At 39.3% G+C, this 20,377-nt stretch overlaps 3 protein-coding genes across 3 annotated transcripts; 2 read left to right on the forward strand and 1 right to left on the reverse strand.

The window, feature by feature from the left end:
• The first annotated feature begins 652 nt into the window (after window positions 1-652).
• On the forward strand, window positions 653-7,076 carry LOC131959130 (C-type lectin domain family 10 member A-like). The gene is made up of 6 exons (XM_059324235.1): window positions 653-734; window positions 1,382-1,498; window positions 1,925-2,560; window positions 3,604-3,755; window positions 5,008-5,132; window positions 6,693-7,076. The coding sequence occupies exons 1-6, from the start codon at window positions 653-655 to the stop codon at window positions 6,859-6,861; spliced, it is 1,281 nt and encodes a 426-aa protein (XP_059180218.1). The 3' UTR covers window positions 6,862-7,076.
• A 1,450-nt stretch (window positions 7,077-8,526) lies between these two features.
• LOC131959397 (UDP-glucuronosyltransferase 1-2-like) lies at window positions 8,527-13,061 on the reverse strand. The gene is made up of 2 exons (XM_059324588.1): window positions 12,986-13,061; window positions 8,527-11,239 (listed from the first exon to the last, which is right to left on the reverse strand). Exon 2 carries the CDS (start codon window positions 11,228-11,230, stop codon window positions 9,635-9,637), a length of 1,596 nt encoding a protein of 531 aa, XP_059180571.1. The 5' UTR covers window positions 11,231-11,239; window positions 12,986-13,061; the 3' UTR covers window positions 8,527-9,634.
• Window positions 12,414-19,709, forward strand: LOC131959398 (endonuclease domain-containing 1 protein-like). Its single transcript, XM_059324589.1, has 3 exons — window positions 12,414-12,539; window positions 14,297-14,643; window positions 17,576-19,709. Exons 2-3 carry the CDS (start codon window positions 14,359-14,361, stop codon window positions 18,194-18,196), a joined length of 906 nt encoding a protein of 301 aa, XP_059180572.1. The 5' UTR covers window positions 12,414-12,539; window positions 14,297-14,358; the 3' UTR covers window positions 18,197-19,709.
• Window positions 19,710-20,377: the final 668 nt, after the last annotated feature.

The following is a 20,377-nucleotide window of genomic DNA, read 5'->3' on the forward strand; positions in this document are numbered from 1 at the left end:
GCTTCAGCCTATTTTTATGCATGTTATATGCATGCATATATTTCACTGCTGTGTGAATCATGAAGCTTCAGTGACAGAAACATGAAACATAACAGGAAAACCACAGAAACACTTCATTATGTTTGATGTCTGGAAAATAGTCTGTCAGAGTGTGTGTTTGTTTGTGTGTGTGTGTGTGTGTGTGTGTGTGTGTGTGTGTGTGTGTGTGTGTGTGTGTGTGTGTGTGTGTGTGTGTGTGTGCATGTGTATGCATTTTGTCGTGTGTGTGTGTGTGTGTGTGTGTGTGTGTGTGTGTGTGTGTGTGTGTGTGTGCATGTGTATGCATTTTGTCGTGTGTGTGTGTGTGTGTGTGTGTGTGTGTGTGTGTGTGCATGTGCATGTGTATGCATTTGGCCATGTGTGTGTGTGTGTGTGTGTGTGTGCATGTGCATGTGCATGTGTATGCATTTGGCCATGTGTGTGTGTGTGTGTGTGTGTGTGTGTGTGTGTGTGTGTGTGTGTGCTGATTCACAACAGTGGGACATTTATGTTTCCTAATGTGTCACAAAGCAGCACACCTGTGATACAAACTAACTCTCTTTCTCTAACTGACAGAACTCTGCAGAACATCTGTCCTGTCCTCTTGCTGCTCTGAACTTTATGAGCAGGTAAAATGTTCGGTCCTCAGCGTCTCTCCTGGATTAATAATCCCACCTCCAACTCAGAGACTTCAGCCAAGCAGCAGCAGGACAAATGTGAGTCATACTTCATTCATTTCCAGGCACATTGATTAGGTCAAGTTCAGGTTAATGAGGCTGGAGATATTTATTGTCAGCAAATCACAGAAAGACATTTTGGTTCTTTTTTTCATCTTTTTGTCATTTTATGTCTTCTGTGACTTTTTGGTATTTTTTGTCTTTTTATGTCTTTTTGTGCTATTTTATGATTTTTTTTGTCATTTTTTGCTTTTTATGATTTTTTATGATTTTATTTGTCTTTTTTGTAATTTTGTGTCTTTTTTTATATTTTTAGTATTTTTGGGTAATTTTGTGTCTTTTTTTAGTATATTTTGTCTTCTGTCATTTTATGTCTTTTGTGACTTTTTGGTATTTTTTGTCTTTTTACGTCTTTTTTGCTATTTTATGATATTTTGTCATTTTTTGCTTTTTATGATTTTTTATGATTTTATTTGTCTTTTTTGTCATTTTGTGTCTTTTTTATATTTTTAGCATTTTTAGGGTCATTTTGTGTCTTTTGTTAGTATTTCTTGTCTTTTTTGTCATTTTATGTTTTTTGTGACTTTTTTTGTCAATTTTGTGTATTTTTGTCAAGCGTGTCCATGTCCCTGCGTCTGTCCTCATAATAATAATAATAATAATAATAATATTGGTTATTCTAACAGCTCCAGACCTCCTCAGCAGCAGTAAAGTGTCTCCGTGTCCCTGCGTCTGTCCTCTGCTCGGCCTGTCGGTTCTCTGTCTGCTGCTGCTCGCCTCCTCCGTGGCGCTCTCTGTTCTCTGTGAGTACAAGATGACGATCATAACTTTTATAACTATATCTATAACTTTTATATTTTTTTCTTTTTTGTCATTTATGTCTATTTTTTTGTCCTTTATTTGTCATTTTATGACTTTTTTGGAATTTTGTGTCTTTTTTGTCATTATATGATTAATTTTGTGTATTTTTTGTAATTTTGCGTGTTTTTTGTCTTTAAGTATTTTTGTCTTTTTATGTCTTCTTTAGTAATTCCTTTAATTTTTTTTAATGTTTTTTGTGTGTTTTCGTCTTTATTGCGGGGTTTTTTGTGTGTGTGTTTTTAGTATTTGTCTATTTTATGTATTTTTTGTCATTTTACGGTAATTTTTATATTTTTGTCTTTTTTTCTTAGTATTTCTTGAAACTGAATTAACATTTATCTGTGCTGTAATGATTCTTTATCTTCCAGATAACAAAGAGTCAGACAGCAGGTCAGAGTGGAAGAGTCTCCTGTCTGAGAACCAGAACATCAGCGACAGCCTCCTGGACGTCAGGACGGAGAACGACGAGCTGAGACGAGACAAGGTGGAGCTGACGGAGCAGAGGGCCCGGCTGCTCCGACAGACAGAAACCCTCAACAGGACAGCAGCTCGCCTCGTCTCTGCTAACCTCGCTCTGAGTCTGGAGAGCAGCCAGCTGACGGAGCAGATCCTCAACCTGACCTCCATGAACCTCCAGCTCTCACAGGAACAGGAGCGTCTGCTGCAGCAGGCGTCCGAGCTGCAGGGACAGAGGCTGAACACGTCTCAGACCATCAGGAACCTGCTGGACTCCAACAGGAGGAGCGAGGAGGAGAACCGGCGGCTGGCGGAGGTCAGCAGCCTGCTGACGGATCACAACAGGCAGCTGCAGCAGAGAGTGGCGGAGCTGCAGCAGCAGAGACAGAACCAGAGCAGCGAGCTGAGCAGAGAGAGGCAGGAAGCAGCAGAGCGAGAGGCGAGACTGACGGAGCAGACGGACAGACTGCTGCAGGAGGTGCAGGAGGTGAAGGAGGCCTACAGAGACCTGGACCTGTACTGCCCCCAGGTCCACCACACCACCAGAGGTGAACTAAAGTTTTACCTCTAGGAGCTCTGAGTCGATTCATTTACAGCCTGGAGGCACATTGATTAGTTCAAGCAGGTTAATAAGACTGGAGATATTTATTGACAGCAAATCACAGAAAGACATTTTGGGTCTTTTTTTTTTTTAGTATTTTTAGTGCATTTTTTGTCATTTTGGGTCTTTTTTTATTATTATTATTTTATCATTTTGGGTCTTTTTTAGTAGGTCTTTTGCTCTTTTATTATTATTTTTGTCTTTTTTGTCATTTTATGTTTTTTGTGACTTTTAGTCAATTTTGTGTATTTTTTGTAATTTTGTGTCTTTTTTGTATTTTTTGTAATTTTGTGTCTTTTTTGTATTTTTAGTATTTTTTAGTGCATTTTTTTGTCTTTTTCTGTCTTTCATTATTATTTTTATTTTGTAATTTTGTGTCTTTTTTAGTATCTTTTGTCTTGTTTTGTCATTGTATGTCTTTTGCAACTTTTTGGTCTTTTTATATCTTTTTTTTTGCTCTTTTATGATTTTTTTGTCTTTTTTGTCATTTTGTGTATTTTTTGGGAAATTTTGTGTCTTTTGTCAAAATTTATTGTCTTTTTTGTCATTTTATGTTTTTTGTGACTTTTTTGTCAATTTTGTGTATTTTTTGTCATTTTGTGTCTTTTTTTTTTTGTATTTAAAAGAAAAGAATCAACCAGCGAGTACATAAAAAGGTTTATGCAATATTTCAAGACTTTTTGTAAATTACAACCTCTCCACTCAGGGTTTTCTTAATGTAAAAATACAAAATGAGCATAAACGCATCTAAACAGGAGAAAATAGTGCATTTGTTAGGAACTATTTTCAGCGGCGGATTAATCCACATTTGGTGCTCTAGTGAATATTTGGAGGCGCAGGAGTGTGTGTGGGATTGAGTCAAAATAAATAAATAAAGGTGAGGAAGAAGATATTTTAGACTTTTATAAAATGCATATACTAAATTGTGTCATTGGAACTTTAAACCTCAATTTTGGCAACAATGTGACATAAAACTTTTTCTCCCCACAGAGCGGGTTTGCAGGAAGTGTCCCAGCAGCTGGACTCTGTTTCAGTCCAAGTGCTACTACTTCTCGTCCCGTTCGCTGAGCTGGAGCTCCAGCAGGACCTGGTGCCAGACACAAGGGGGCGACCTGCTCGTCGTCAACACCGAACCAGAACAGGTAGAGCGGTCACGCAACAGCTCACAGGTCTGTGTAGCATCCCTGGCTGAATCACGGTCCACTCTCTCTACTGATGTTTCACAAGAGTTATTTATTGAACCGTAGCGCCACCTTGTAAAATAACCGTAAGAGCTACGAGGGAAAATAGCCAACATTAGCATTAGCATATAAGCACTTTTACAATAATAATAACTACAAAAATAGTCACTAATAAACCAGGTGGCAACCTCCGGGTCTGAGCAGGGAGGCAAACCAGGAAGTGCCTTAAGCTGCACTCTACCAAAAATTCCAGCAGAGCTAAGTTTGGCTGCAAAAAAATTTCCATTCATTTCAATGCAAAATGAGAAAACTTCTGACTTGATTTATTACCTCAGAAAAATTTTTTAGGACAACAAAATATTCTCAACCACTCATAAAAAATATTCTTCAAGATAATTTCATGTTAATAGTTCTAATAATGGCCCCATTTAGAAGAAAATAGAAGATAAAGAATCGTATGATTTGGGGCGTGGCTACCTTTGATTGACAGGTCACTAACAAGGCGAGCCGTCATCAGGAGAGAAGCAGAACAATGCATATCCACGGCAACGTGTCAATAAAGTTATATATATATATATAAAGGACGTTTACCGATTTGGTCTCATAACTTTGACCCTTTCACTGTATTTTCACTTAATGACAGTTTATTTGAACGTTTTGTTCATTAAAATGTCTTGTTCAGCGTTTGTTTGGACTAACAGACACTCCAAGGAGTCGATGTTCAGTTTTCTGAGGTCAGTAAGTAACTGCATCGTATCGGAAACAAGATGGCGACGCAAGATGGCGACAATTGTAACGCTGAACTCGATACTTCCAAAGGGCCACAAACCAGCGGGTGACGTCATGGCGACTACGTCCATTATTTATACAGTCTGTGTTATAAACATACAGAAGAAAAATAAAGAACAATAAACCATGTGCCCCTGTCAGCCAGGCACTAAAGAACCTTTTTGATACTTTATAGTAATTTTTGGATGACGAAGCACCGTCCCATTTACTTCCTGTCACTAACTGTCAAAATAAAAGCACCCGTTTCACACTGGACAGCACCCTTTCAAAGTAAAAGCATCAAAACATTGTAAAACACCGAGGAAAAAATACAAACATGAAAAACAGGCTATATAACACAAATACACCACAAGTAACCTTGCTAAAGGTCAGTTACATCTGTTTCCAGGCAGATAATAATTCAGATAATCTTTCGTGTGTTCAGCGGTTTGTTCATGAGCGCGGCCGGGCTCTGGAGCCCAGCAGCCGGCTGTGGATCGGCCTGACGGACGCAGAGGAGGAGGGACGCTGGAGCTGGGTGGACGGCAGCTCGCTCACTGAACACGGAAAGTAAGTCACAGAAACACTCACTCCATTATAACCCTTTTAGACCGGGAGGAGCAAAGATTGTAAATAGGTTATTTTGATGTACATGCTGTGTTTTTGCAAATGTGTACAATGTGCATTATATTTTCATTTCAGGATACAGCTATGATATTCCTGTATTTAGAAAAATATGTGGGTTTTTTTGTGATTTTATGAACTTTTAATCAATTTATTTCATCAGTATGGACACAAGTCTGATTATATTATTAGAATATGGGATGTAAGGGTTGTATTGATGTATAGCACATGAAAATGCTCCAAAAAATGTCACTACAGAATGTAAAAATGTAAATATTTATTCTGGCGGACTTGTTCTATGCTAGGTCTAAAAGGGTTAAAGTCAAAGAGAATTTGTGAAATGCTGCTTTAAAGAAAATTTGAATTAGTGAGTTTTCATCAGCTGGTTCAGAGCGAATAAACAAAGCTGCAGTAATGCACTTTAGGTCAGCAGGTGGCAGTGTGATGTGTCGCTGTAGGCTAATCCGTCAGTAAACAGGAGAAGAAGAGAGAAAACAACAACAAGAGAGAAAATGGAGAAAAGTCTTCAGGAACTAGATTCAACTTTTAATAGTTATTTAAGTCAGTCATCGATCGAAGCAGCTGTAGACCAGCATTGTGGGACTGTGTTGAATCAGAACTAACCTTTAAAAACACCAAAATCCAACCAGCAACTCCTGTGTTCTGTGAGGTAGAATTACAGCTTTTGTCAATAGAGTCTGGTGGCTTTGAAGCGAGCACAGAGAACAGCAGTTCCAGCCAATTTAATCCCCTTTATGAGGTAAGTGGTGAAAATATTCTAAATATTACGTGCACGTTATTAAGCTGATCCCGGACGGTAATACACTGACTGTGATTAAGAACCCTGTAAAAAAAAATTCCGTTGCTTTTACAGAAAAAAAATGGCAGCTGTGGTTACCAGAATAATTCTGCAAAAAAAATACAGTACAAATGTAAACAACTTTACAGAACAACCTTTAAATTTTACTGGTATTCAGTGTACAATAAATAATAACTGAATGTCAATTTACTGGTATTCAATGCACAATAAGCAAAATCTGCATGTAAATTTTGCATAAATAATTAGTATAAAAGCCGCATCATCCTGTTAAATTAGCAACAACTTTAAAATGTATTTTTTATGTTTTAAATTACTACAGTTTTAGGATGTAAAATTTACAAGTTGTTATGCAAAGATGTTGACATATGTACTGTATTTTTTACGGAAATATTCTGGTAACCACAGCTGCCAGTTTTTTCTGTAAAAACAATGGGACATTTTTACAGTGAACCTCATACAACCATTCTCGCTTAAAAAAATACAAATATGAACCACAAGAGCCAAAAAAGCTCTAAAGACCAACAGTACAGTTCAGTTAGAGAGCAGCTGGTGAGCACAGAGCAGCATTTAGTAGAAGAAGAGACTGATTTTTCCCTCAGGAGGTGGTAGAGCCCAAAAACGGAGCTCAAAGACAGAGAATACTTGACGGTGTGTGTATTACATATGTTATAACGGTGTTTGTGCAGGTACTGGCTGAGCAGACCAGGACTGGGGACTGAACCAGATGACTGGAAGCAGGACGACCCTTCAGGAGAAGACTGTGGACACATAGACACCAGTGAAAAGCCTCTAAAGTCCTGGATGGACGGTTCCTGCAAGAAGACCTACAGATGGATCTGTGAAAAGAATCTTTAAATCAAACGAGAACATTTTTATTCCTTATTTCATATTGTAAATGTCACAGTACTACTGTATACTTTTTATATATATTGGCAATTAGAGGAGAATATATATCTGGTGTATACAGTTGGTTTGATAGTTGGTGGTGATAGTGTGAGAAATAAAAGAATATTCAGGGACCGAGCATTGAGGATGCGAGGACCCTATTGAAATTGTTCCGTTTATTATTATTTTTCTTCAGAAAAATGAATCGCCTTTTTGGGGGCTTTATCATAGTTTGTTGTGTATCTTTATACATTTATTTAATCATTAAATACTATTATAAATAAATAAATATGTGACAAAAAAGACGCAAAGGAAAATATATACATTTATAAAAAAATATATCTAAAAATACATTTAAATAATGCAAAAATAAATACATTACAATTCATAAATACATTAATGAATAAATTAGGAAAATTAAACATTTAGTAAATAAATAGAGAAATAACACAAATGCCAATTTAAATAGAAACATTATTTTTGTCACATTAGTAATTAATTATTTTATTGGCATTTATTCTTTTATGTATCTTTTAATATTTGATAGTGTATTTAGTCTCACAGCTTTCAAATAAAGACAATATTTGCCAAAACATTTGTCTTTTCATACTTTTTTTATTAAATTTCACAACATACAACAGACTTCATTTTCTTCCTTCATTTGATAATACACAACACAATGTTACAGAATTTATTTTGAAATATTGATTCTTATAAAAAATAAACATGAATTCAGTCAGTAAAGGATATAGATCTGCCAACCAAGAGTTTTAAAAGTGCAACTTTTCTCCATTTCATGTTAAAAGTGCAGATTGTTTTGCATCAAGCACTTTTTAGATTTTGCAGATTTTTCACATAAAAATCAGGAATCTTAAGCTTAGTAGTGTTCTTATTCTTTGTGTGAGGTTGTTAGGATGCAGTTAGAAGAGTTAATGTTAGAGTTACAATCTTCGTTTTGTCTTCTTTGGAGCCACCTGTGGTTATAAGCGATTATTGCAGGTAGGGATGAGAAGGAAGAAACCTGCCAACTCCAATCCTATAATCCTATAACGTTAACGATCAATTAATCTATTAATCGCTGCATGCATACATGGGCAAAATTATACATACATACAGTGCTTTTAAAGCCTGTTTTGATAAAGGACGCTTTTATTTTGAAATGATGAAAAGAGACTTGATCCTGTCAATTGTAAAACTAACTCAGTGACATTAAACTGTAAAGATAATGTCAAGAAGTTCAATGTTTTATGTTTTAGCCCCCGACGAGACATGAGGTCAGTTTTCACACTAATCTTGCATATTTAAATGTGTTTTGTTTTTAAATAAGTTTTGGATAAAAATTAAACTCAGTAATTCATGATAGCAAGGTTTGATACAGAAAGCTATTATTTCTCAAATGCATCTTCTTGTATTTCTGTGTTTTATATTTGTTATTGTAACTTTCAGTTTTTAAACTCTAGCTTCTTCCGACTTAATTCTCAGCTCATTGGCTGATTGACGTACGGCCGCAGAACTGAATGCTCGGTTCAGTTCAGTGACACTGATACGCAGTCAGAGATTAAATTAACATTAAAAAATACACAGATCAATAAAACATTCCACATATTCAACCAAATTCTTACCTAATTCTGACCATTAATCAGTCATCGATTAATTATTCAGATTCCTAATGCAGGTTTGTTTTTGGATCTCACTTTCTCTCTGTCACTCTTGTTTGTTTGTTTGTCCATAGTAAACGTTTACTTGCAGCACTAAAAGAAAAAAAAGTGATGTGCAGCTCGCACCCGAGTGCCGTCCAAACTGACCGCACTCTGCTGCTGTGCTGCCTGAGTTTATCTGTAATGATATCCATAATAAAATACATAATTCAATTTCTTCCTTCATATTTCCACAAATAGAAGACAGTACACTAGAGCCGTGTAATTCACTGCATGGTCCTGTAAACATTTTAGAATAAAAGCTTTATGCTAGTGAAGGGATTCTGTCCACAGAAAGACTACATGGCTTTTATTTTGAAAAGAGTTTAACTTCTGCCATGCCTTTGAGAACTTCTACAGAAATACTTTAACACTGTTGTGAAAGGTGTACAGTTACTTGTAAACACATCATGCAGCTGATGGGAATGTTGTTGGTTTTGCAGATAACTATGATACTATTCAAGCTATTTGAAGTTATAAATGTTTTTACAGTTCATCCTGAGGGAAACAAACCAATCGTTATGGCTTTCCAACCAATACTGGTCAAGACATTTGACCCAAAATCACAAATGTCAACCTCATGGTGGCATGAAATGGAAAAATTGCTCAGAAAAGTCATCAGGATTCATTCGGTGGAACCACAAATGTTTGTGCAAAATTTGGTGCCAATTGATCTTTTAGCTGTTGAGATATTTCACCAGAGAGATGAACACTCTGACCTGCTGACAGCGCTCGAGTGGAAGTCAGAGGATCACCAAAACTATCAGGAATATTGTCTTCTGGCCATCACCAATATCTGTTTCAAATCTATTGGCAATCCGTTAAAAAGCTAATGAGATATTTAAGCGTTAACCAAGAATCTGCAGGATATATTCTCTGAGAAACATGATTTTCTGGCAACTTATTCATCAGTAGTGGACGAACCTCACGACACATTTATTGCCCTCACAAGAACAATGGCAAGTATATGGCTTACAGTATAGAATATCTCTTCCTTCTACATGTTCATTTTAAATGTGCATTAATCAGATTTGAGGAGACAGGAACTACTCCTTCTTGATTTTTCTCCTCCTGCACAGTCGAACACAAACAAATCGGATTGATTTGACAACGATGGCTGTCAGCACCAACAGGACTAATGTCAAAAAGCTTAAAACATCCACAGAATAATAAGCATACCAGGGCATCTTATAGGACTCTGTGCGTAAATGTGCAGCTCCTTTATGCCTCATGACGAACTCGATCCAGTAGATCGCCGTCTCCAGAGGACTCACCGGTTTATCCCGATGGAGAGCCGAGAGACGCTTCATGTTGTTCCCGTAGGACGGATTGCGAAGAACTTCTTGTATCGTCTCCAGAAAGTTCTGTTGAGTGATCGCGGTCACGTCCACCACTTTAGCGGCTCCTCGCGCCTCCAACCTCAAAGCATTCTCAAACTGGTCGAACAGAAGTGGGACGGCTATGATGGGCACTCCGTGGTAGATGGACTCGTAGACCCCGTTGGTGCCACAATGAGCCACGAAGGCTTTAATCTTGGGGTGACCCAGGAGGTCGTTCTGGGGCATCCACTTCACCAGCAACGTGTTGTTGCCTAGATTGTTGGGAGGCTCGCCGGCGTGCCTCCATATTACCTTTTGAGGAATTTGGGCAAAAGCGGCGGCGATTTCAGAAGTGATTTCGACAGGTAGGCCTTCAACGAGAGTACCGAGAGACATCAGGATGACTCCGTGCTCCCCTGAACTCTGAACGAACTCCTCCAGCTCTGACGATAGAGGCTCAGAGGGCTTACACTGGAAACCGCCGATGTAGGCAATGTTCGGCATGGTGGGCCTGGGGAACTCAAAGACAAAGTCCACCCTCATGAGCCAGATGTCTGCTCCCTGTAGAAGGTGGTAGAAGCTCACATCTGGACCAAAGTACCGGTCTACCAGCCTGTCGTAGTGAGGGCAGACTATAAACTTGTCAATGCACATGTTGAGGACGTAATGGAACGTGTTCTTGACCCGCTGCCCAAAGGTCATCTTATCCGGCGCGGCGTATCCCGAAGTCGGGACGTAAGATGTTGGAGATGGAGCCACGACAAAATGTCCCTCTCCGCTGGTGATCCATCGCACGTTAAAAACAGTCGGCAGCTTAAGTTCATGAGCCACCAGAACCCCGACGGGCAGCCCCGGGTCGATGAGCACCACATCAAACTGAGCATCACGAATACTCTGCATCAGAGTCTTGTTCTCGAACATCTCCACCCCCAGCATGCTGGCCTGCTGGTGAATGCCCGACAGCGCGCCGAGCATTTCCCAGTAGAACTTGACAAAGGCAATAAGAGAAGCGCCTTCTTTCTGAATCGTCAGCATCTTCGTCAGGAAGGTGACGAAGAAGTCCTGCTCCTCGATGGAGATGGCTTCCGGTAAGGTGACGGTGATGGAGCGGTAGTGCGGAGCATTTTCTTTCACGTACCAGCTGCTGGCCGTGCGGACCACGGTGACCTCGTGGCCCCCGGCGTGGAGGCTCTGGATCAGCAGGTTCATGTTGACCCAGTGGCTGCCGTCCACCGGGAACACCAGGATCCTTCCGCCGTGGACGCTCAGGAGGGACGCACTCACCACCAGGAGCAGGAGGGAAACACCTGGGAGGCTTCCCATGGATCAACCCTGAGAGCACACACCAGTTTAATGTGTCTTTATGTCACACTTATGAGGTGAATCACAACAAATTCTGACATGGATGCAGGACAGAAAGCACCACGTTTAGTAAGATCAATATTTGTTTGGACATTTTGGTTTTTTTTAGTATATATGACTTTTTCACAATGAAAATGAATCCAAAGCTAAACACAAATTGATGAAATATATTTCATTCTCTGTTTTGATTTTTCGCATCACTTCACTGTAAAAAACACCTCAACTTTTTAAAAAAATGAGTGAGCTAGTTGTACAAATAATTTTTTTCCTACCTGTGGGATTACCTACTCTTTGTCTGGTGGTGTCAACATAAAAAAAATCTGTTCAGTGTACTAATTTTTGCATTTGTCCCTTGAATTAATAAGTTTTCCTAACATGAAATACTGCTTTCTCAACAAATGTCAAGTTTTAACAACTAAAATTAAGTTTTCCCAGCAAATAGTGTTAAATTTTATCAACTAATATTAAGTTTCCCCAACAAATTCTATCAAGTTTTACCAAATAAAATTAAGTTTTCCAAGCAAAAATTTGCAACATTGCACATAAAAAATGAATTGCCTCAACTTTAAAAAATTAGTGAACTAGTTGCATGAATTATTTTGAGTTTTGAGAACTTCTGTCAATTTCTGACAAATCAAAATAATTCATGCAACTGTTCACTCATTCTTTTAAGTTGAGGCAACTGATTTTTTTTTTTTACGGTGTTTAAAGGGTTTAATTTAAGAGCTGATATCTAGACATTTTCCATTATCAAGAAAACCATGGAAAACTTCTTGATATCAGCTCTTAAATTAAACTTCTTTTTGAGCTATTTTTATTTTTATCATTATATTTGTCCAAACAAAAATGTACCTTTAGTTGTACCAGGCATTAAAATGAACAAGAAATTGAAGAAAACAATGGTCTAATAATTTGTTCCATGACTGTACAGACACGTACAGTTCACTGCTGTAAAAAAGCTGCCGTTTCTGTGGATTTAGGCTACAAAATTGAGCCACTGAACTAGGTTTAGGGCATAAACCTTCCTGGTTAGGCTCTAAAAGACAGTTTAAACAGGAAATAAATTATGGAAATGCTGGTGAAGTGAAGCAGTGAGACACGGAAGTTACGTATGAAACGGAAGTTAGATTAAAAGTGGTTTCCTTTTGTTTTCTCATGGGACATGAAGCCCGTTCTCCTGGTGAAAGTCTCTGTTTAAACTACACATCACCGTCAATCATTACTGCTATGTTAGCAAGATGGAGCGGAGGGAAGTCTAAAGTCTGAAGTAGTAAGTTCTGCTGCTAGATGTTGTATTTCTGGGTTCTTCTTCTTGGTTTTATCTTCCAGTTCTGGACCTGTGGTTTGGATTTACCAGTGAAACCAGAAAGTAATGACTACATGCACGCCCACAGAGTTTAAAAACTGCTGCTCTATCAGATTAAAGTCTAGAGGAATGCACGGCTCTGACTGCTACTATGCTCTCTATAATCTCAGGATATGCATTCAGCTGCTAACAGGCTAAAAACACTTAGCAGAGCCTCCACTCACAACATGAAGAGACATGCCCTCCAGAGTTTTCTTTCTGCATGTCTACTGTTCAGAAGTTAAAAAAATTACTTAACTCTGTGCACGTTTTTTCCAACAAATCAGCCACAAACTGTTGCACAGGTGAAAGTCACCAGAGCAGAATGCATCTAGCTGTTAATGTGCAGTAGGAAAAGTGTTTTAACTCACGTTGAATCCCTGAAACAGGAGAAAAGTTCTGTGAGCGGCTGTGGACCAGTGAAGTCCAGCGTCTGCAGCTCCAAACGGTTTACTGGGTTACATAAGGAGCCGAGGGAGCTGGGGGAGGGTGTGTGTGTGTGTGTGTGTGTGTGTGTGTGTGTCTGTGTGTGTGTGTGTGTGTGTGTCTGTGTGTGTGTGTGTGTGTGTGTGTGTGTGTGTGTGAGGGGGAGTTTTCCCACAAAGCCCTCCCTCTCTGTGCTGAGGAGGAACACGAGATTTTATGTAAACACCGTTATGTGGCCTGCTGTGAAAATCTTTGTTAAAGAAAGGGAAACGCTTTTTACTGTTTGTTGTTTTTTAAAATATGTTCAGTGCATCAAAGTAATGTTAGGAGACACACACACACACACACACACACATACATTCTTGTACTTCTATCTTTGTGAGGGCCCTCATTGGAACAGTGAATTCCTTAGCAAGGTTATAATAGTTTTTAATTTTTCATTAGTTTTAGTTTTAATTTCGTTGTGATTTTTTGTTTTCAAATTCAGTTTGTTATAATGAGTTTTTAGAGTGAGTTTGCTAGTTTTAGTTTAGTATTTATTATTTTTAAATGCTTAGTTTTAGTTTAGTTTTTACCAGTTTTATTTTTTTGTAATGGGGTATTTGTTGGGTGGGAGATAAAGAGGTCACAGTAAATTTTGCCTTTATTTCCTTTGTCTGATCCATCCTCATTATGTATGAAAAAAGTTGATAAAGACGAAAACGAAGGACATTTTCACTATAATTTTAGTTAGTTTTGTAACCACACAATACAGTTTTAGTTAATTATCATTTTTTAAACATAAACCTGAAACAAAGTCTGAAATCTCAAAAAAGCCTTTAAAGAAGTGAGGACCGGCCGAAATGTCCTCACTTTGCAAAAATGTCCTCACTCTGTTGGTTAAAAACGTGTTCTGGTCCTCACTATGTTGAAAGTACAAGAACACACCCACACACACACACACACACACACACTTCTTGTGTGTTTTTGGTGATTTCATATTTGGTGGTTTCATGACACATTTATAGAAGAAATTGAAACTAATTCCATGTTTCCATGGAATCGGACTGGTGTGACTGAGTGAAAACATTTCCAGAAGAATGTAGGTCAGTTTGCAGTGCAGAGATAAGAGTGTTTTATTGTTTCTCTGTGTGTTTAGAGGAAGTCTCTGAGTCTCGTTTTAAGTGAAATTTGCTGAAGCGAGCAGCTTTGTGGATTTCTCCCCTCCTCTGAGAATCAGATGACTGAAACTAATGCTGTAACTTCTGCTTCCACAGAGAGGTCGTGAGTGAGTGAACAGCAGCAGTGTGATCAGATTATTGGACCCTCCAGCAGCAGGATGTGCTGCCGTGTCCGCTCTGTGCTGCAGCTGCTGCTCTCTGCAGCCTGCTCTCTCTTTCTGTGTGCAGCTGACGTCGGAGACTTCGCTCCGTGCCTGCAGGTCTTCTACAAGTCTTGGCCTCCTAAAGGTCTGGCAGGGACCCCCATTTGCCAGCGCTATTACAACCAGTACCGCTTCGCCACACTGTACAGCCGGCCCCGCCGCTCGCCCTGGTTCTCAGCCTACCGCTTCTCTGCTCCGGAGGGGAAGAGGCCCACGGCCAGCTGGAAGTTTGAGCCACAGGTGAGCTTTAACCTCCTGGAGTCCATCTATTCATGGAAAATACACTGAGCATGTTTTATTTACAGTAGGGCAGACCAGGGACAAAAAGTAACACAATTTTTAGCAAAATATCAAAAACCATTTACACTGGAATAACAATAATATAATAATAATATAATTTGTTAGATTATAAACTTCAATCTGTCAGCTGCTGAAATAATGTATTTAAGTGGTTTTATGATATACCCTACAGGTTGCAAAATTGATTTTAACCCTTATAATTAATAGGGCACTCATTGAAATACTTGCAAATTCCAAATTTCAACCCTAGAGAATATTGGACGATATTACATACAGCCAGAATGTGTATAAAAAACATACGGACCTGGGGGAGGGGGGTCATATTTATGAGAAAAAAATCTCAAATTAATCGTAAAAAAAGTTACACATTTGTGAGAAAAAAATCTCAAATTAATGGTAAAAAAAAGTTGACGAAGTTAAAGTGGCAAATCTACAAGAAAAAAATGCGCAGATTTCTGAGATTTAAAGTGATGAATCTGCGAGAAAAAAGTTGTTTTTTTCCCACTTTTTTCTCGTAAATCTGCGACTTTTTTCGCGCAGATTTGCTTTAATCTAGTATTGTAGCCTGATCTTTGCTGATTAGCTGGACGAAATCCATGTGGTTCTTCGAGCAAACAGAGAGACATGGGGACCCCATTTAGGTACCGACTGAAGTTACCAAATATAGTTCTTCGCCCGATAAAGGGTTAACCTCCTGGAGTCCATCTATTAATTCAAAAATACACTGAGCATGTTTTATTTACAGTAGGGGAGACCAGGGTTAGGGTTAGGGGTGTCTAAAATACACATAATGATAATGATGTTGGTTATTATCAAGAATGTTTCCGTGACTGTAGATGTAAAAATGATCAAAAAAGACACAAAATGACCAAAAATAGATGTGAAAATGACTAAAAAAGACACAAAATGACCAAAAAATAGATGCAAAAATGACCGAAAAAGACACAAAATTACTAAAAATAGATGTGAAATTGACAAAAAAAAAATCGATATAGAAAAAAATGATCAAAAAAGACACAAAGTGACAAAAAAAAAACCCAAATCATTAAAGAAAACCATGGAAAATGTCTAGATATCAGCTCTTAAATGAAACTCTTATGAGCTATTTTTGTTGTTATTACTATATTTGTTCAAACAAATGTACCTTTAGTTGTACCAGCCATTAAAATTAACAAGAAATTGAGAAAACAAGGGTGGTCTAATCATTTTTTCCATGACTGTATTTGACACATTCATACAGACAACTCTTCAAGAAAAACATCCTTTCATATGTTCCAGTTATATAATGTTCTCTCATTGTGTTTACAGTCAATAAATGACTAAATGAGGAAACGAGCCGCAGTAAAGCAGAAGTGTCTCTTTGTGTGTTCACGGTCTGTCGGCTCTCCACAGGAAACGCTTCACATTATTGGATTTAATAGAAACCATTTAACGTTTAAACAACGATCGTGACATTATACCAACCGACCATCAACTGTCAGACTCACAGTGGTTAATATTTTTCATTTTCTCCTCTGTGAACAGTAAACATGTGGGATCTCTTTTCTCAGGACAGTCCGTCCCCCCAGTGGACAAAGAGGAACAGCTGCGCATTTGACTAAATATAGAGAACAAATTTTAACACTTTGCAGAGTGATACTGAGGGACAGATTCTGGCTCGGTGTGATTGTTTTACATTACATTAAAAAGACTAAATGTTACTTCTTTTCATTAAGCTCATGAATTCAAGAATCTTTTATTTTCTTTAAAAAAATGTCTGTTAAAATTTTATAAAACCTTTTTAATCAGATGGCTCTGATTTTGTTGACAGTGTGTAAGCGTGATGTTGCTCAGTACTGAGCTTTAACCTGCAGACTGTTCAGAGAGCTGCAGGCTGTAGCTGCAGACTGTAGCTGCAGACTGTAGCTGCAGACTGTATGCTGCAGACTGTTCGGGGAGCTGCAGACTGTAGCTGCAGACTGTATGCTGCAGACTGTTCAGAGAGCTGCAGGCTGTAGCTGCAGACTGTAGCTGCAGACTGTTCGGGGAGCTGCAGACTGTAGCTGCAGACTGTTCGGGGAGCTGCAGACTGTAGCTGCAGACTGTTCAGAGAGCTGCAGACTGTAGCTGCAGACTGTTCAGGGAGCTACAGACTGTAGCTGCAGACTGTAGCTGCAGACTGTTCAGAGAGCTGCAGACTGTAGCTGCAGACTGTTCAGAGAGCTGCAGACTGTAGCTGCAGACTGTTCAGAGAGCTGCAGACTGTAGCTGCAGACTGTTCAGGGAGCTACAGACTGTAGCTGCAGACTGTAGCTGCAGACTGTTCAGAGAGCTGCAGACTGTAGCTGCAGACTGTTCAGAGAGCTGCAGACTGTAGCTGCAGACTGTTCAGGGAGCTACAGACTGTAGCTGCAGACTGTTCAGGGAGCTACAGACTAGCTGCAGACTGTAGCTGCAGACTGTTCGGGGAGCTGCAGACTAGCTGCAGACTGTAGCTGCAGACTGTTCAGAGAGCTGCAGACTGTAGCTGCAGACTGTTCAGGGAGCTACAGACTAGCTGCAGACTGTAGCTGCAGACTGTAGCTGCAGACTGTTCGGGGAGCTACAGACTAGCTGCAGACTGTAGCTGCAGACTGTTCGGGGAGCTGCAGACTAGCTGCAGACTGTAGCTGCAGACTGTTCAGAGAGCTGCAGACTGTAGCTGCAGACTGTTCAGGGAGCTACAGACTAGCTGCAGACTGTAGCTGCAGACTGTAGCTGCAGGCTGTTCGGGGAGCTACAGACTAGCTGCAGACTGTAGCTGCAGACTGTTCGGGGCGTCTACATAATTTTGTCTTCTTCTAAATTACAAAGTGAATAATAATTCCTGTCTCCTCTTCCCTCTCCTGACCAGCTGGCATACCCAGGAGGTGACGGCAACATGCTGCCGTTCCCCCCGGGCCCTCTGGACCAGAACGTGGTGGACAGTCAGGCCGTGTCTCCAGACTACATTAACTCCACCTTCTCCCGCGGCCACCTGAACCCGAGCCTGCACCACCAGAGCCACGAGGACCGCGCCGCCACCTTCACCCTCACCAACGTGGTCCCCCAGAAGGCGGGCTCCAACGACGGGCCCTGGGAGGTCCTGGAGCAGACCGTCAACAAAACCCTACAGGCCTTCTGTCTCGGCGAGGCGTACGTGGTGACGGGCGCCATCCCGTACCGGAGCGGCGAGCCCTGGCTGAAGGAGCACCGCGTGGCCGTGCCGGAGTACCTCTGGTCGGCCTACTGCTGCCCCAACTACAACACCAGTCTGCCGCAGGAGCTGAAGGAGGCGTTCCCTTCGTACGCCGCCATCGGACGCAACGACCGCAACAGCAGCGAGGAGATCGTCCCCGTCAGCACGGCGGCCAAGAAACAGTTCAGAGGATACGACGTGAGACAGATGTCCCTAAAGACACTGGAGATGTACCTGAAGGACAGGTTCAACACGGTGGTCAGCGTCTTCTACGAGCAGTGCTCCGGATCAGACTGAGACACACACACACACACACACACACACACACACAGGATCAGACACACACCAAGGTTATTATAGTTAACGAAAACTATGTAATAATAAAATATGAAATAATATGATAATAATGAAATAATGAAAACTAGAATTGAAATAACATTTTCGTTAACTGAAATAAAAATAAAAATGAGTTTAAGAAAAAAAAAAAAAACTACCTGAAAAACTACCTGAAACTGTATTGTGTAGTTACAAAACTAACTAAAACTAACTAAAATTATAATGAAAATGTCCTTGGTTTTAGTCTTTGTCAACTTTTTTCATACATAAACCTTTTGGGTTGAAATGAAACCTATTTCATTTTTCTGGTTTTATGATTCAATAAACTTATTGGGGCTGAGATGGATCAGACAAAGGAAATAAAGGCAACATTTATTGTGAACTTATTGAATCTGGCACCCAACAAATAACTCATTACAAAAAACTAAAACAAACACTAAAACTAATAAAAACTAAACTAAAACTAAGCATTTTCCAAAAAATAAAAACTAATTAAAACTAGCAAACTCACTCTAAAAACGAACTAAAAATAACTGAATTTGAAAACAAAAATTGACAACGAAATTAAAACTAAAACTAATGAAAAAATCCAAAACTATTATAACCTTGACACACACCCACACGCATAATCTAACACATGGTTGGTTCAGATTTGGAAACACTGAATCTAAAAGTTGATGACGAAAAGTTTATTGACCTGCTGCTGGACTGAAACTGAAAACACTCAAACTTCTCCTGGGCTCGTCACAAGATTCACTCAGTGTTTCACCTCGATATATCTGCATTTCTTCAGAACTGTGCAGTATTTTTGTAGCCTCCATCAGCTGCAGGAGGCACAGTGTTTGTTCCCTTTGGACAGCCTGGGCCAGGCTAGCACTTTCCATTGTTTCCAGTCTTTGTGCTAAGCTAAGCTAACCAGATGCTGGCTTCATATTAATTGTGCAGGTATGTAGAGTAACTCTAAAACAGAAGCACTGGTGAAGGAGACTTTCTGCTCAGTAAAATGTGTGCATGTACCTCTAAATATGCAGAAGAATTATCAAGGAAAAGGTCTTGTTTATGCATGTGTATTATTGTATACTGACCACTAGATGGCGACTTTGTGCAATACATAAAGATGAGTGACTGTAACCTGCAACATCAAGTTTCATCTTTCATGATTTCATTGTTAATTTACACTCTGAACCCCAACGAAACGTTTCAGGGCGTTTTGTTTTTTTAAGTTCTTTTTACATTCAAGTCCTGCAGCTCTATGGAATCAGCACAATCATGGCTAGAAGTGGAAACAACTCAAACATGTCTTTGTACAGAATAACACAGTTAGAATAAGAGAAAAAGTTGCATTTATCTGATGAATTGAAATTCCAAGTGTCATGAATGTTGTTACAAACACAAAATGACCAAAAACGACACAAAAGAGACACAAAATTACGAAAAAACATACGTAAAAAATAACCAAAAAGACACAAATTTACCAACCAGACACAAAAAAGAAACAAAACGACCAAAACAGTTTGCTCCACATATTGTCCATATTAAAATATTGACATGTTTGCAGCCTCTCCTGTCCTCTCCTCTATGCTCTGTGTGAACAGCCTCTCCTGTCCTCTCCTCTCTGCTCTGTGTAAACAGATTTTCAGTGAATATTTGTCACGTGACCGTTGGTCTCAGCAGAATCAATCTCATCAATCAGACAGTCAGATCAATGTCTTCACAGTGTCTCTGAGGAGCAGAATTTAATGTTTTAACAGGATCTTGTTAGTGCAAACACTTTATTTTAAATGACACATGTAGAATAAAGAGATTCTGACACAAATACTGAATATATGACGATATGATGCCTGATTTTACCTGTTTCTCTCTAAGACATGCTGGAGTTCAGAGGGTTAATAAAACAGACCTCATTATGTTGGAAATTAATCTGTCTTTTTTGTTTTATATTTATATGAGAAACCACACTTTTGTCTTCTTTCTGAATGAACTTGTGTGAAAGTAGCAGAAATTATATTTGTGCTTTAAATGAACAAACATACGTTAATCAAGTGCAGAGACACACAGTAACTGGTTCCACTGGTTCCTGTTCTGAACCTCTGCCAAGACTTTTTATTCTTGCAAGGATCACAAAGACACAAGTTTGTTTTC

The sequence above is a fragment of the Centropristis striata genome, chromosome 21, assembly GCF_030273125.1.
Source record: "Centropristis striata isolate RG_2023a ecotype Rhode Island chromosome 21, C.striata_1.0, whole genome shotgun sequence".
NCBI lineage: Eukaryota > Metazoa > Chordata > Actinopteri > Perciformes > Serranidae > Centropristis > Centropristis striata.